At 32.5% G+C, this 14,907-nt stretch overlaps 1 protein-coding gene across 3 annotated transcripts in view; it reads right to left on the bottom strand.

Annotated features, from left to right (window-relative positions):
* The window catches only part of chp (leucine rich repeat containing G protein-coupled receptor chaoptin), a 54,531-nt gene that overhangs the window by 13,491 nt on the left and 26,133 nt on the right, over positions 1–14,907 (bottom strand). For all 3 annotated transcript variants that reach the window (XM_089695097.1, XM_089695094.1, XM_089695095.1), the window contains exons 3-10: positions 9,737–9,826; positions 7,811–8,015; positions 6,398–6,568; positions 3,790–3,998; positions 2,524–2,678; positions 1,869–1,971; positions 1,026–1,226; positions 251–387 (exon numbers count right to left, since the gene is read on the bottom strand). In XM_089695097.1, the coding sequence (XP_089551223.1) occupies positions 251–387; positions 1,026–1,226; positions 1,869–1,971; positions 2,524–2,678; positions 3,790–3,998; positions 6,398–6,568; positions 7,811–8,015; positions 9,737–9,826 (1,271 nt within the window). The remainder of the gene's footprint in view (positions 1–250; positions 388–1,025; positions 1,227–1,868; positions 1,972–2,523; positions 2,679–3,789; positions 3,999–6,397; positions 6,569–7,810; positions 8,016–9,736; positions 9,827–14,907) is intronic.

Here is a 14,907-nt window from a genome sequence, read left to right as displayed (position 1 = left end):
ATATATTCATAATAAGTTACAGACTAAAAAGCAGCATTATATAAATGTAATTGTTATTGGAGGATCAAATGTTGTTCTGGAAAACTTGGTGAGGTAGAAACTTACTTCATCACTGAAATTAATAATTTATTTGATTGAATGTCTTACTGGTCTACTGACACAAAAACATTGCCAATCAAAAATTAATTGAATATCATTATTCATCGTTGATAATTTTAAAATATCTGGAAGAGTATATACAAAATCCAACCTTCGTATATCCTGCAAGCTCATCTCGATAGGCGAAGAGCCGCTGATGTCCAAATAGAAGAGCTTGTATTGGAAATTATTTACTGACGTCGATGAGAATTCCGACGGGTTACCGGTCGCTAGGAGGTTAGAGTCGATCTGGGAACAATTATAGTGAAAGAAAATATTAGGAAGAGTCCTGATAATAAATAGCAAATGTTAATCTAAAAAGGAACGGAAGAACATATTAAGAAACATGATGACAATAAAGTATAGTAAACATAAAATTTGGTTGTAATTTGAAATGGTTAACCGGATCGTTAAAATATTGTAGTGTCGAGTTACTTTAGTTTATTATAGACCAGATATTTTTTCCAAAAAAAAAAACAGTGAAAAGGTTAGAAATACATCCCACATTAACTACGAAATTTAACACTAGTTAGAATTGGGGAAAATGGTCGTAACTTTTCACCATAATACAGGGTGGAAATGTTCGATGGGCCCTGGAGGGAAAGTACTTTAAATTCTGAAGATAGCAAATTTTGCTGAAAGGAAACATTCCTATATTTTTAAAAAGAAATAGAACTGCATTCCAAGATTTCGAAAATTCGCTTGCATCGAGCGGGAATCGAACAAACTAAAAAATTAAAAAAAAAACCATTTGTTATTTTATTCTTCAAATCAATACAAATAAAAAACTAATCTATCTTCTTCTTCTATCTTCAGTATTTCAAGTACTTTCCCTCCAGGGCCCAACGAAAATTTTCACACTGTATATGTGAAGAGAGAATACTCACCCTATTCTCTCTCAAGTTGAGGAACCGTAGCGAATCTAGCTTGTTCAGCATGAACTTGGAGATCATGGTGATGTTGTTCTCAGAGAGGTCGAGATTCTGCAAACTGTTCTCGAGCCCCGCGAAGGATGCTGGAGAAAGATCTGAGATGCTGCAGTCGCGAAGGGAAAGGGAACGGATCTTGGCGTTGCGGAATGCGTCTTCCTGTTAAGAAAGTTAAAAGAAAAACTTATAATTGCGAACTCCAAAAAGTAATTATACACAAAGAAGCGCTGAAAAAAATGTATGATACTTAATGTTAAATTAAAAATCTTAATTATCTTCCAATTCAAAAATGAATGAGTCGTGGAATTTAACAGGTTTGGTGACATCTATTGAAACATTTTGTCAGAGACTTTACGCTACGATTATGATCTAAATAGTTATCTAGAAGATGATAATAATAAAATTATCAATTTAGTCCAATAACAAATTTAACTAAAAAGTAAATCCTATTTATGCCAGTATTTATTTTTTAACCGACTTCAAAAAAAAGGAGGAGGTTATCAATTCGGCCGGTATGTTTTTTTTTTTTTATGTATGTACACCGATTACTCCGAGGTTTCTGAACCGATTTACGTGATTCTTTTTTTGTTCGATGCGGGATGGTGTCGAATTGGTCCCATAAAAATTTTATTCGGATAGGCCCAGTAGTTTTTATTTTATAAGCATTTTTGTCTATATTTGTAAATGTTGCAAGTGCAAGTTTGAAGTCGGTTGTTTTTAACGCAGTTATCACTTGTTCTTTAAACATAATAATAATATGTAGTTCATACTTAATACATTCAACATTTTTAACTAACTCACCCTGATCGTGTAAATGGGATTCCCGTCGAGACACGTCGTGTTCAACACGTTGAAGTATTTGAACGAGCCCGGCATCAGGATCTTTATGTTGTTGTAGTCCAATCTAGAATTGTGAATTACTTATTATATTATTTGTTTTTAAATGAAGTACATCTCAATGGAAATATATCGGCCCATAAAGGTGAGAAGGTTTAGAAATGCCTATGAAAAAGTTTCTTAGTTTAATTTAATTCCTTGGTCCTGAACACCAAGAAATGTAAATTGATTAATTTTCAAAAGCATTTTAAAAGATACATATTTTCATACCATTTAGGGCCGATATAAACGTAAATTTAAAGTATTACACGATAATATTAAAATGTCACGTATACTGTCAAATACGGGCAATTAGAATACGTTTATAAAATGGTAGTTTTATACATTATTCGACGAATAAGTTTTATCCAAGCATTGAAAAATCGGCCCTTAATATATTAACAATGCAATAAAAAATCGAGATGAAATTGTTAATGTAAATGGTAATGTATATGGATATCTTAGAAAAGTAACCCCTTCTAAGATAAATTAAACATTGATTGTCTTTCTTACAATCAAACATAACTATTATAAGTATAGAAGACACAAAACACAAAATAGAAAACCTATAATAACTTACTTCAAAGTATCCAACGACAGAGTAATGCCATTGAGCTCATGAGCTGGTGGTACTTGTTTGATCAGATTCTTGGAGAGATCCAGATATCGGAGCTGTCGGAGAGGAGATAGCTCCTCGTATGGGATCAGGGTTAGTTGGTTGTTGCCAAGGAGTAGCTGGAAAAGTAAATCGTGTTACATATTAACATTGAGATATACATATGGAGACGACATCGCCTACATCACTTCTGTTCCGCTCAATATAAGCCATATGGCTTAACTGCACGCTCATTTTTCATTTGTTTTAAAGTGAAACGCATCAAATATGCCTTCGTGTGTGTTACGATATTGCACAAATAATACGGAAAAGTGACTAACATAACTTTTCATCGGTAAGATAACCTAACTCGATAATAATTCTTAAAACTTAGTTAGAGCAAAAAATGGCGCACAGATTTTGTTCGTGGTGTCTCCTCCATACGTAGTAATATTATCTCAATGGTTATTAATCTTGCTATTTTAGAAGGAAGAAGTTATTAAAATTTTCAGGCCTATCTACAAAAGGTCTGATGTAAGAATTCGTTTTACAACAATTATTATAATTAACTAGATTTCCGCCCGTGGCTTCGCCCGCGTTTTCAAAGGAAAACCCGCATAGTTCCCGTTCCCGTGGGATTTCCGGGATAAAAACTATCCTATGTGTTAATCCAAGTTACCCTCTATATGTGTGCTAAATTTCATTGTAATCGGTTCAGTAGTTTTTACGTGAAAGAGTAACAAACATCCATACATCCATACATCCATACATCCTTACATCCATACATCCTTACATCCATACATCCTTACAAACTTTCGCCTTTATAATAGTATTATAATTATAATTAATGATCTTTTTAAGCTGTTTGTTTCTATATTTTAACTGATATCGATTCAATAGTTGTAGCTACCATCTAGAATTAATAGTGACGAAATGAAAAACTTTTTATAAAATAATAAACAGCGCTTGAGTTGGACATAATCCGGAATTCTGGAACACAGCCAAAGCAAGTTGAACCTTTTGGAAATTAATGGATATCAAACCCTTGAATATTTTAATTAATTATTCTTGATAACTGCCAAGTTGGAGGACAATATAATAATTATTTAATTTGACTTTTTTGATAGGTCCAAAATAGCCTAAGATGGTTACTTTAAGTTTAGTAGACACACAAAATTTATTAAATAGTTACCTACAAAAAAACATAGTTGTTTAAAAATTCGCTTTGCCACAAAATAAATATCAAGTTACCTTGTTCAGCCTGTTCATCCCATCTCTAAACACGCCACTATCAATCACAGACAGGTGGTTGCCCTGCAAGTCCAGTGTATCGAGCATCGGCAGACTAGAGAACGCGTCCAAGGGTAGAGTGGCTATAGAGTTATCAGCCAATATCAAAGTTTGTAAGGTGTTCTCTAAACCACGCCAGTTGTCCCCAGAGATATCCGTTATTTCATTGCCTGGAAATCATATTAAAAGAGTTTCAGAACCTGCTAAAAGTATTCAAGAATTTTCAGGGCAAAGGAGAATGGGCATTTTACTATGGAAGTTGGGCCTGAACCCTTGAGTTGGACCAATACACATGAGATATTGTTTTTATAATAGATCATAACAGATACATAACGGGAAAAATATATATAAAAAAATAATCAACCGGGTTTTTGTACAGTCACATCAAGTTTTATTTCTTTGTGTATAATATTTTTTGGAATAAATAACTGTTATAAGACAATGACAATATCTTTATGTTACTCCAATTCACTTTCACTTACAAATACGTTCTAACTTCTAATGTTAAGCCTTCTAATAACCGAAATACACTAATATTATGTTTTGTAACAGGTACCTAGATACCGTGTTTATTATAATTCAACGTAGTTAGACGTTCTTTGTGGTTAAACTCAGTCACTCCAGTGACATTTAGATTTATATTTACTTCACTCGAATTAAAAACACCGTTATTGTGCGCAAAATAATAGCCAAATAAATAAAACTTTTTGCCTTGACTGTACAAGAACCCGGTTGATTTATTTTTTTATTTTATTTTTTTCTTAAGGTATGTGTAATGATATATCACAAAAACAATATTTCGTGTGTATTGGTCTTAGCCCAAGTTTCAGGCCCAATTTGCCCATTCTCCTTTGACAGGATTATAAAAGACAGAAGGTTAGAAAGGAAAATGCTGAGATTAATAAAGAAAATGTTTAAATAGCAAAATTTTAAATATTGAGGTCTTCTTTCAGGAACAGGAGCTTAGAAAAGAACGCTATTGACCAATAGAGTAAGAGAATTCTATGCTCATGCTAAGATAATATTCAATAGTTTTCTATAAGCCGCTTTAGTTTTAGATTGTATAAAGTTTCTATTAATAAAAGCAATTCCGCTTTCACGAAAACGTCCAAGCTTAATTGAATTGTGCAACTGACGTCGCTTGCAGCTAACTAGGACTCAATTAGGTCAACAAAACAAAGCTAATTTAAGATTAAATTTTACTTAATCATGGAAAATATTTAGTGTTAATCAGGTATTTTAAGATGCATATTAAAAATTATCTGTCTTTCACATTAAAAATGAAGACACGTAATATAGTCTATACTATCGCCATTTTTTTAAATTCTGCCCCGCAAAATTAAACTATATTTTCTCCTTCAATTCGGCTATACGTTATTTACGATTCAAGTAAATCAATGTTACTTGCACTATCAAAGATCGATAAACTATTTTGTAATGTGCAAGGCATTTGATAGGAATTTTCAGAAATATATTTACCTCACAAGAGTGGCACATAGCGGTGCACATAGTGTGATCAAGTTATATCTTATAGTTGTAAAGGTTAATATTTATACAAAGAGTTGGAAATATAAATCATTGAAATGATATATTTTATTCTGTATAAAAAAATCTAGATTTGGCAATGCCACTGCAATCCTATAATCTCAATTTCCGTTCGTCTCGCTATCACGTCCCGAAAATCGTGTTTCGATGTTATTTCGGATGCAAGATTGGATTCAGGAGATGGAATAAGTTGGATCAGATCGTGGAAATTGTTGTTTCTTTGGATGCCAACTTTTTGATAAAGCTTTTAAGAGGGAATATTTTTGTCACAGGCAGAAAACAATGTGGCTTATCTGATTGAGAAATATATGGCTCATTTGCAGATGTCATTTAGAACCTTATAATAGGACAGTCTGTGTAAAATTCGCTTTATTTTGTAGTGCAAGTGCGAAATTACGAAATTTTAAAATTCATCTATCCTTGCATGTAACCTCTTTACCATAATAATGCTTGTTTCTAGTGGGTTCGACACAGTACAATGGTGCCAAGGATCGCCTAAGCGACCTCTCCATTTTGTATCACTCAGCCTTTTGAGTGCCGAGTTAATGAGGCTTGCGTCGTAAAACATAAATATGATTGGGCAGGGATATTTTGATTTATTACATAGCTTGTGACTGAATGTAATTTATGTACATTAAACTGTTTACTTTGCTCATACGTTTTTAAAATCAGCTTATTGTGTTATATACTTTTTTCCAATATTTGAATAAAAAATATTCCTGTTAAAAGTTTCAGAGCAAATATAGCGTTGAGCGTAAAATGTTTATACAAAATTATAGTGAAATCTAACCATCAATAGACGCATCTCCTGGGAAGAAAATGGATGCGGGTGGCGAAGAACAGAAAAGAATGGCGTGCCCATGAAGAGGCCTATACTCAACTTTGGGTTTAAACGGGCTGAGAAAGAAAGAAGAAAGAAAGAAAGACGCATCTCATTTATCTTTCACACCTTAAATAATCACTGAAAGACCAAAGCTCTATTACACCAAATAGCTCATCACACCACACACCACAGAGTACAAACCTGACAAGTCCAGCAAGCGTAGTTTCTGCAGATACCTCAGCGCGCGGCTCGGCACTGTCGCCAGTCTGTCCTGCCTCAGCTCTAACTCCCATAGCGTGTTGTCAAGTCCATAGAAAGCCTCCTCGTGTATACTCTCTAATGGATTCTCATTAATCGCAAGTCTGTATAGCCCTGGAATGGATTATCGCTTTGATGTAAGTACAAGTATAATCTGAAAGTTATGGCTATTGAATATTGCGTCTCGTAATCTATGTGATATGTAGTATTGGAGATGTTGATTGAAATCCTGAATAGTATGGAATATATTCATGTGTCTTACAGATATAATATTATGTTTCATGTATTAGATAAATAAATAATATATGAATGAAAACAATAATACAGTATAAGTAAGAAGAACTCTATAAAATAATAGAAAACAGAACTATATTAATAAACTAAATTTTGTAAAGATTTACTTTCATCTCTTTAGACTTTCAACAATGCTTTAAATAGTAATGTAATAATTACGCGTATAAACGGAATAATGAAGCCAGTTTACGAAACAATCAACGAACTGTACAAACTTGCCGAGTATACTAATTTGGAAGAGAAAACATCATTACCAACCGCATATATTATGCGAAACAAAAGGTGTAAGTACATAATATAATTATATGAATAAAACAAATTAATGAAAAACTATAAAATTCAAAGCACTTTGCATGACCATAACTAAATAGGTAGGTAATAAAATACAACACTCAGTATTGATTTGAACTATAAAATAATGCCCTACTTATCGCTTCGCAGAAAATAAAATAGAATTTTCGCAATAATTGAATTATAACCCTTCTAGAGCACGGTTAAAAATATACAGAATGAAAGCTTCAGAGAAAATAGATTTTATATCAGTGTTATCAGGAAATATCTGCCTTGTTGAATAAATAATTTGCATACTGTCGGGTTACACGTTTGTAATGTAAGCTATGTCAATCGATTCACAATTTCCTGTCCCATCGGGGACACAATTACGATGTATTGTTGTTGAAGCTAATGGGGTACGATTGTCAATTTCTACTTGCGACATGTTTTCTTACGGAGTTATATTTCTGTTTTAAATAAATTACAAGAAAACATTATATTGGTAGATATTATAATAAGTACGACAATAAAAAGAAATCTATTTTTATCATCAAGCTACGTGGAAAATTCGTACAGGAAATCGAGCTCCTTCGTATATTATTTACAGATGTCAATAACAAAAAGGGAAATCTAAAAATATTACATTATCACGAAGTAAAAATTCCCTTACAAAAGTTACGAAAACCCATACATAGAACTAAATATAAGAACATAACAAAAACTACATTGTCTCAATGCGAAAATCCTCAAAATTTGTTTCATTAAACCTAATAATTTGGATACACCAACCTGTAGCTTGAAAGAACTGCGGCTCCAACTCCCTAATCCGATTCCCCGTGAGCTGCAGAGTGAAGACCTTCGAGCTATTGACAGCCGCGGGGACCCGCAGGATCGGCACGTGGTTGCACGTCACGATGCCCAGGTCACCCGCCGGCTTGGAGCATGTGCAAAGTGCTTGGAACAAGCATGCTGGATGACCAGTGTCGACGTGTAGCTGTAACATTATATTTTTTTTATAAAAGAGCAGGTAACAAAATTAGTGTGTCACCTAATGAGGTGATCACCACCACCCATGAGCACTCACAAATCTAACTTTGTGTTCCCGGCTGTCGAAAGTGGAGGTAGGCTCTTTTTTCATCTTCACACAACTTCTGAATCGTGAAATTAAAGTAATTAGGAAATCTTTTCTAATAGGCTTTAGCGAAACTTGAATCACGCAATCAGAGTTTTTGCTATTTGCGTTTAATAAAATGTGCAGTACCTAGTGACAACTTCTGCAGTGGTTTTGCTTCTTAGTATGAATACAAGTACAATAATATTGATCGGAACATTATTGGCCTTCCAGTCGAGTAGACTGCTCAAGGATCCTCCCTATTTCGTTGCGGGAATAATAACTTCTTTATGCCATAGTGGATTAGGATCTAAGCTTGGTAGACCATAAATATCGGTGGAGAATCGTATATTAAGGACATTTATAAATCATAAATGAACCAATTTCGGCAGTAGTAACGTTTCACTATTGTCAGGATCAAACAATAATTATTTAATTATTTTCCGGAAATCAAAGAATAAAGCGAACCGGATATTTTCATTTTAACATTCAATTCCCTTTGTTTGTCGTAGTTTAACAAACTGTAAAACGAATGCTTTTTGCATCAAAAGCTACGGGAAAAGCTGCCAGCAAATTCTACGAAAAATCTATACAAAATATTTACCTGCGAGTGGATGATACTAATTTCCAATAATTTTTATTTGTACTACAGGAAATTGTACTTGATATAATTATTCTGCTTTTGTTAATCACTTAAATATGACCACTGAGACCTTTGCAATCCGCCAACCTTTGTAATTTATACCCTGGGCACCTCATAGCGACAAAATATCCAACAATATGCTTGAAACCGCACTATAATGTGGGGAAAGGGTCATCCGTGGACATTATAAATGTAGGAAGGACAGCGGTATTTTCATTTCGCGAAATTTCCATTGAGAATAAGGATACCGTGAAATTATAATTTTCATTATAATATGGAACGAAATATGGAATGCGATGAATCGGCTAATACAAATCAGGGATTATGGGAGGCGTTTAATAATACTGCTTTTAGGTGTACATTTGTAAGCTGTTTCGACATTCTGTTCTCATTTATTATTCAATCAATTAGTTCAGTCAAGCAAGATATTTTAACGACTGTGGATGACATTAGACCGGAGATGGATGGATTCAGAAGACAGAATAAAATGCTTCTTTCTCAAGTGGATTCTATTACGTAGTCACAGTGGAAAAGCTACTAACTGAAGCCTATGTATGACTTCAGTAAATAGCTTTTATAAATAAATAAATATTTCAGGACAATTCTCACACACGGCACGATTTGATCCCATACTAAGCTTTCGCTCGTGTTATGGAAACCAGATGGCTGATAAACATACATATATAATTTTAAATAAATACTTATATAGATAATTAACACCCCAGACACAGAGCAAACATCTATGTTCATCACACAAATATTTGGCCCGGGTGGGAATCGAACCCACGAACTCTGGCTTGGAAGGCAGGGCTACTACCAACCAAGCCAACCGGTCAGTCAAAGTCCGGTTTTATCATGTGATGATGTGAGAAATCTGCGCTCAGATAGATACAGAAAAATAATACCTGCTTGTATCAATCTTCCACTCTGTATTAATTAATTAAAACATTAAGCTACTTACTTCCAAAGCCCCTGAGAGCGATGCCCATATCATTAACATAATCGCCACAACCAGCATGGTGTAACCCAATTTGATAAAAGTCATTAAGCCCTGAAACAAAGAAAAACATATTTTAATTTGTGCCATAATTGAATATCCTTAATGCTCAGTAAAAGTCATTCGTCGGATGACCGAGAATCTAATTTAACTTTTTAGATTCTGGAACTTGAACTTTTGAAGTGAAACTTCTTTAGGCGCGTTGAGAGTAAAAATTCAAAGTCGCGTCATGGAGTAAGGTGACGATTTTGGTATCTTTGGATCTTGCCAAAGAAATTTCACTTCTGATACGTGTGCTCGGCACAAACGCTCTTTTTTAGATAGTAATGCTTCTAATTAAATCTTAAATGTTTGTGATTGTGTTGATTAATCTGATATTTGAGTAGAGGTTGTTCATTGTTTTCTGCTTTCATTCGAGCAAATAGCGGAAGCTATCCGAATAAATATTGGTTTATCAAGACTGCAGAAAACATTTTAGTTTCCATGAAATGTGTTTTGATTTGGCTCATATTACATTAGCTGCAATGGTTACTGATATTCGTTATTCATATTTGCTCAGAGTTTACTCGTGTATGGTTTTAATATTTGTAGGTTGTTTTATTAGGTGACCTATTTCTATATGAATAAATTGATATTAGGTTGAGATAAAGTTTATTCATACAATTCATACAAAACTTGAATTTTTAGCACCTTCAGACATAAAAATACAAATATTTACTATTTCTTGCATGGTTTTTGATATCTTAAGGTCAATTTAAACATCTAAAATTAAGGCGGTCATAACCATATCATACACAGGCAGTTTCATCGTATAAGTGACTTTGTTCTGGTATTTAATTCTTTGCTCATATTATGAGTCAGTTGATGCTTAAAATAATTTCAAATACTTGAACCTCTCAGTGGCCAAAATACTACTTCATAATTCTAACGACTGTCACTATTCCACTTTTCGTATGGTGATGCAATTTATTCGATTATCAACATAATATTACGAAAATAACGATATATGCCGCTATAAAATTAAGTACAAGAAAATGACCCCACTGTGTTTTAATAACTAGATATCTATTCTGTTTAAAAGAACATATTATGTGTGTGTGATTCAATTATATTCAAAACGTTTACTTCTCTACAACTGAACAATAAAACATAGTTCCTATTATACGCTAACAGTGGCTACTATTAAATAACTACAGATATGCAAGGATACAAATGACGGTTGCATTTATCTTGCCATCCATTGTAGTATATTAACTATTTACGGGAACATACATTATTTCCTACAGGATCGGCGATTACGTGCTTCGAATCAATGTTCTCAACAATATATAAAAGACTCTATATTCGAAAAGATAAAGTACAAAATCAAAGCACTAGTTTTTATTTCCATTGTACTAGTAAACGTGTATGACTGCGGTACAATAAATTCTACATTTCCCAATGGGTTAGCGTGAAAATACATTTTAGAGGAAATTTGTCACTTTTGGAGAAATCTCACTAGGGTCTAACGACGTCATAGATTCTGTCATAAAGTTTTTGTTGGTAGTTAAGTTGGATTTATTTGGTGTCCGCAGAATGAGAAATTATTTTACTTAATTATTTATTTAGACAGAATTGCAATAGGAAATTGTTAGGAAAGTAACACACATAATATGAAGCATGAGATAGGCCAACTGCGAAATGCTAAATTGAAGATACTGTGAAATGTACACATTTATAAAATGAGATAAACGTGCAAATAATTATTTTTTGTACCCTGTGTAGTGTGTAATAGAATCACATATTTGTGATACTATTTAATGTGTACATTACTTTTTCTCCTATGTAAATAACACCTACAATTCTAAAGCAAACAGTAAAAGACAAACACAAGAGCAAATAAACTGGTAAAACTAATCTAAAGAGGTCTAATAATATTATTCAGTTAGGAAAATTCTAGAAGCACAATTAGGTATTCACAATTTCCGTATATTTCAGTATATATTTTGTAAAAAAAAAAGTTTATATTACTAAAACTTTTGCGTATAAAAGCAAAACAAAACTGACTTTATGAGTGGTGCTAAAATCCCTTTTAAGTAGTTGACACTCAGCATATTGACTGATTGAACAACGCTGATTCCAAAGAGGTCGTCAAAGCTTTTTTTATAGACAAACATACGAGACCTTTCATTGATTAGCAAAATGGGCTTTTAAGGGAAAAAGACGAAAGGAAAAAGTTTCCTAATTAAAACATTAGCATTTCCTCAAGCGTGAAATGAATCCCGGAGTTATAAAGTCAATATTCGATAGGCATCTAAGGGAAAATCTTTTTAAAGTTCTTTCATGATGAGTTTGTATTTGATTTACCTTGATTTTGTTTGCAGAAGCTACTTTTATTACTTTCTTGGGAAATACTTTTAATCGTCACTTATTTATTTAATAGACATATATACCTACAATAAATCAATATTTTCTTTAAAGATTTCCTTCTTAATTAAAAAATAATAGCACCGTACACTAATACACTTCACAAAGTAATAAATTAGTACAAAGGCTTATTGGCAAATGAAAGAAATTTTAATTCAGTGAACATTGCGTTGTATTTTGGTAGGTACATTTTCTGAAGAGTCTGCTAAATATTTCTCGAGTAGGCTTAAATAAATGTTGGATTTTAATATTACAAAATTTTAAGCATTCAAAACTTCGCATTTTAATCATTTACAAAATATGAAAATCATCTTTCTTTTTGTACATTTTTCCTAATTTGTTTATGTTACTTTTGAAACGATAAATACGAAAATTTCGCCATCATAAAACAAGCAACCATAAATTTAAACTGCGCGGCTCAACCTCGGAATTATGAATTAAAAATTCACAATAAAGTTGATCCACAGATATTAACAAAATAAACGTGAGCCTAACTGGAGTTTCCGGGTCGTATAATGAAAACGAAGTAATTCTCTCAGAAATTTTCTCAATAAAAAAGTCTTAGTTTGTTCCCTCGCCAACGTTACGCTAATTCCCGCTCTTTTTATTCAAGAACAGTATAAAATTAAATTAAGAAGGTTGTAAGAAAAGAGGTTCTTTTGTACATCTTTTGAAGTACTAAGAAAAGTTAATTTGAGACCTAAGTCGTTTTTATTATAAAATTCGTCTGAAACTTCATCAACAAGTACCTTTTGTCGTAACTCGTGACACTGCTTATAATTTTAAGCACAATTGATAATTGAATAGCAAGAAATAAAATAATTTTGACATCAAATGTTATGTCAATATATAATTATTAATCACTAAAAATTAAGCTTTACTGTTAAAGTTTTTAAAGTAAAGCTCATCATGTTATTGGGCGTCAAATCCTCAAGAACCTCTACACTACACTAAGTATTCTGACATAATAATATATTACGGGTAGGAATAGTACAATATGTCCGAATATACCTATTTACAAAAGAATAATGAACAGAAAGTTCAAACCTTCCTCTTCGTTTCCCGGTAACTGCGCCCTAGTTTAACCAACTCAGTTAACGCTGGCCATTAATTGGCATTAGTAAAGCAATATTCAGCAAACTCTTTGCTACAATTCTGAGCTATTTCTATCTTGTTTATGTTAGGCCGAGGCCTAATCGTTAAATTTTATTAGGCTCGTTTCAAAGGTCCTAATTACGTTAGGTTCGAAACACTAATAATTTTGGACGAAGGTACCTACAAGTTGTGAAGTAATTTAGCTAGAAACTCATTATTATTTATTGGGTGTGTTGAATGAGATGTTTTATGAAAATACATTTTAATTGTTGTTTATTAAGCTTGAATATGTTTTAGTTGGTACATATATTTTAATCTATATAGAATGTTCTAATAATTTATTTATAATAGATATGCGAGGCATTACACAAGCGATCAATTGCATTTTTTAATTAGGTACATATTAAAGTTCAAAATTGCAAGAAATATAACGATAATTGAATGGAGATAACACCATTATACGGAAATTGAATGGCCATCTGACCCATGTCCCTAATACGGAGAGTTCGCTATAATCCCGCCCATACTTCGTCCGTCAACAATCCGCTCATAAATGTCGCAAAAGTTTATAGGTTTATGGAATTCACTTATCACCTTTTTATGAAATATAGTAAAACTTCTATGACGGTTTAAATGTGTAAAATACTTTTAAGAATACGACCACACATTTGCAGTCAAATGCAGTAAAAAGGCTGAGCAAAGTGTCCTTATAAATCCTATATCTAATTTATTCCTATGTATAATTTACTCTATATTATATAAGAAATATATAACATAATTCTAGATACTACACTCCTGTTTTCTATTCTCACTTCTGAGTATTAATCAGACATAGAACGACCAAATAGTAAAGCATAACAGTACACCTATAGGTACATAATATATACACGTATACATAAAGCCTTTCAATATACGTGTAAGGTTTAATATTTACTGGAACATCAGTCAAAGCGAATTCACGTAGGATTCGATGCGTTACGATCAAATTACGATCCATATTGCTAGCTCAGAATAGCACGATGGCAAACTACATCGTATGTTCTATGTATCGAGTAAGTACGTCTACTACATACATACATTATATATTTATACGCTACCTATATAATATTATACAATATGCATGTATTAACGAGCCACACACCTATTTTAGAAACAATAGAAATTTCATTTGGTTAACCATACATTGGTTAACCAAATGAAATTTCTATTGTTTCTTTTTTCACTTCACATTATGAAAAAAAGTAAGTAACTTATCGTTACTTTTTTTCATAATGCAGTTGATTTAGGTATAGCTTTTATAAAAAGATCATATTTTTAAGAAAGCTTTACGGCATTTTATTTTTTAATAGTGGCTGTGTAAGTAATTTAATGTTATTCACTTAAAATATGACTGAAGAGTTTATTTTACTTAGTCTATTAAATTATGAAATAGCCTTTATTTACACTTTGTAAGCAATTAAAATGAAATATTTTACTAATATTAATTGTCTTTTAAAATGAACTCTGTACAGTATTTTTTGTCCTGGGGTTACCCAGTAATTTTATTACCCATTTCAATTCATAAAAATAACTGCTTCAAAACTTTTCATAACATCCCTTATACCTACCAGAACTTTTACTACATATAGGTTAAT

Source organism: Colias philodice, chromosome 5 (assembly GCF_061535455.1).
Source record: "Colias philodice isolate Cphi_HAF_F1 chromosome 5, ilColPhil1 Martin Lab GWU primary, whole genome shotgun sequence".
In the NCBI taxonomy this organism is placed as follows: Eukaryota; Metazoa; Arthropoda; class Insecta; order Lepidoptera; family Pieridae; genus Colias; species Colias philodice.
The sequence above is the reverse complement of the archived record's forward strand: the minus strand, read 5'-3'. Positions and strand labels throughout refer to the sequence as shown.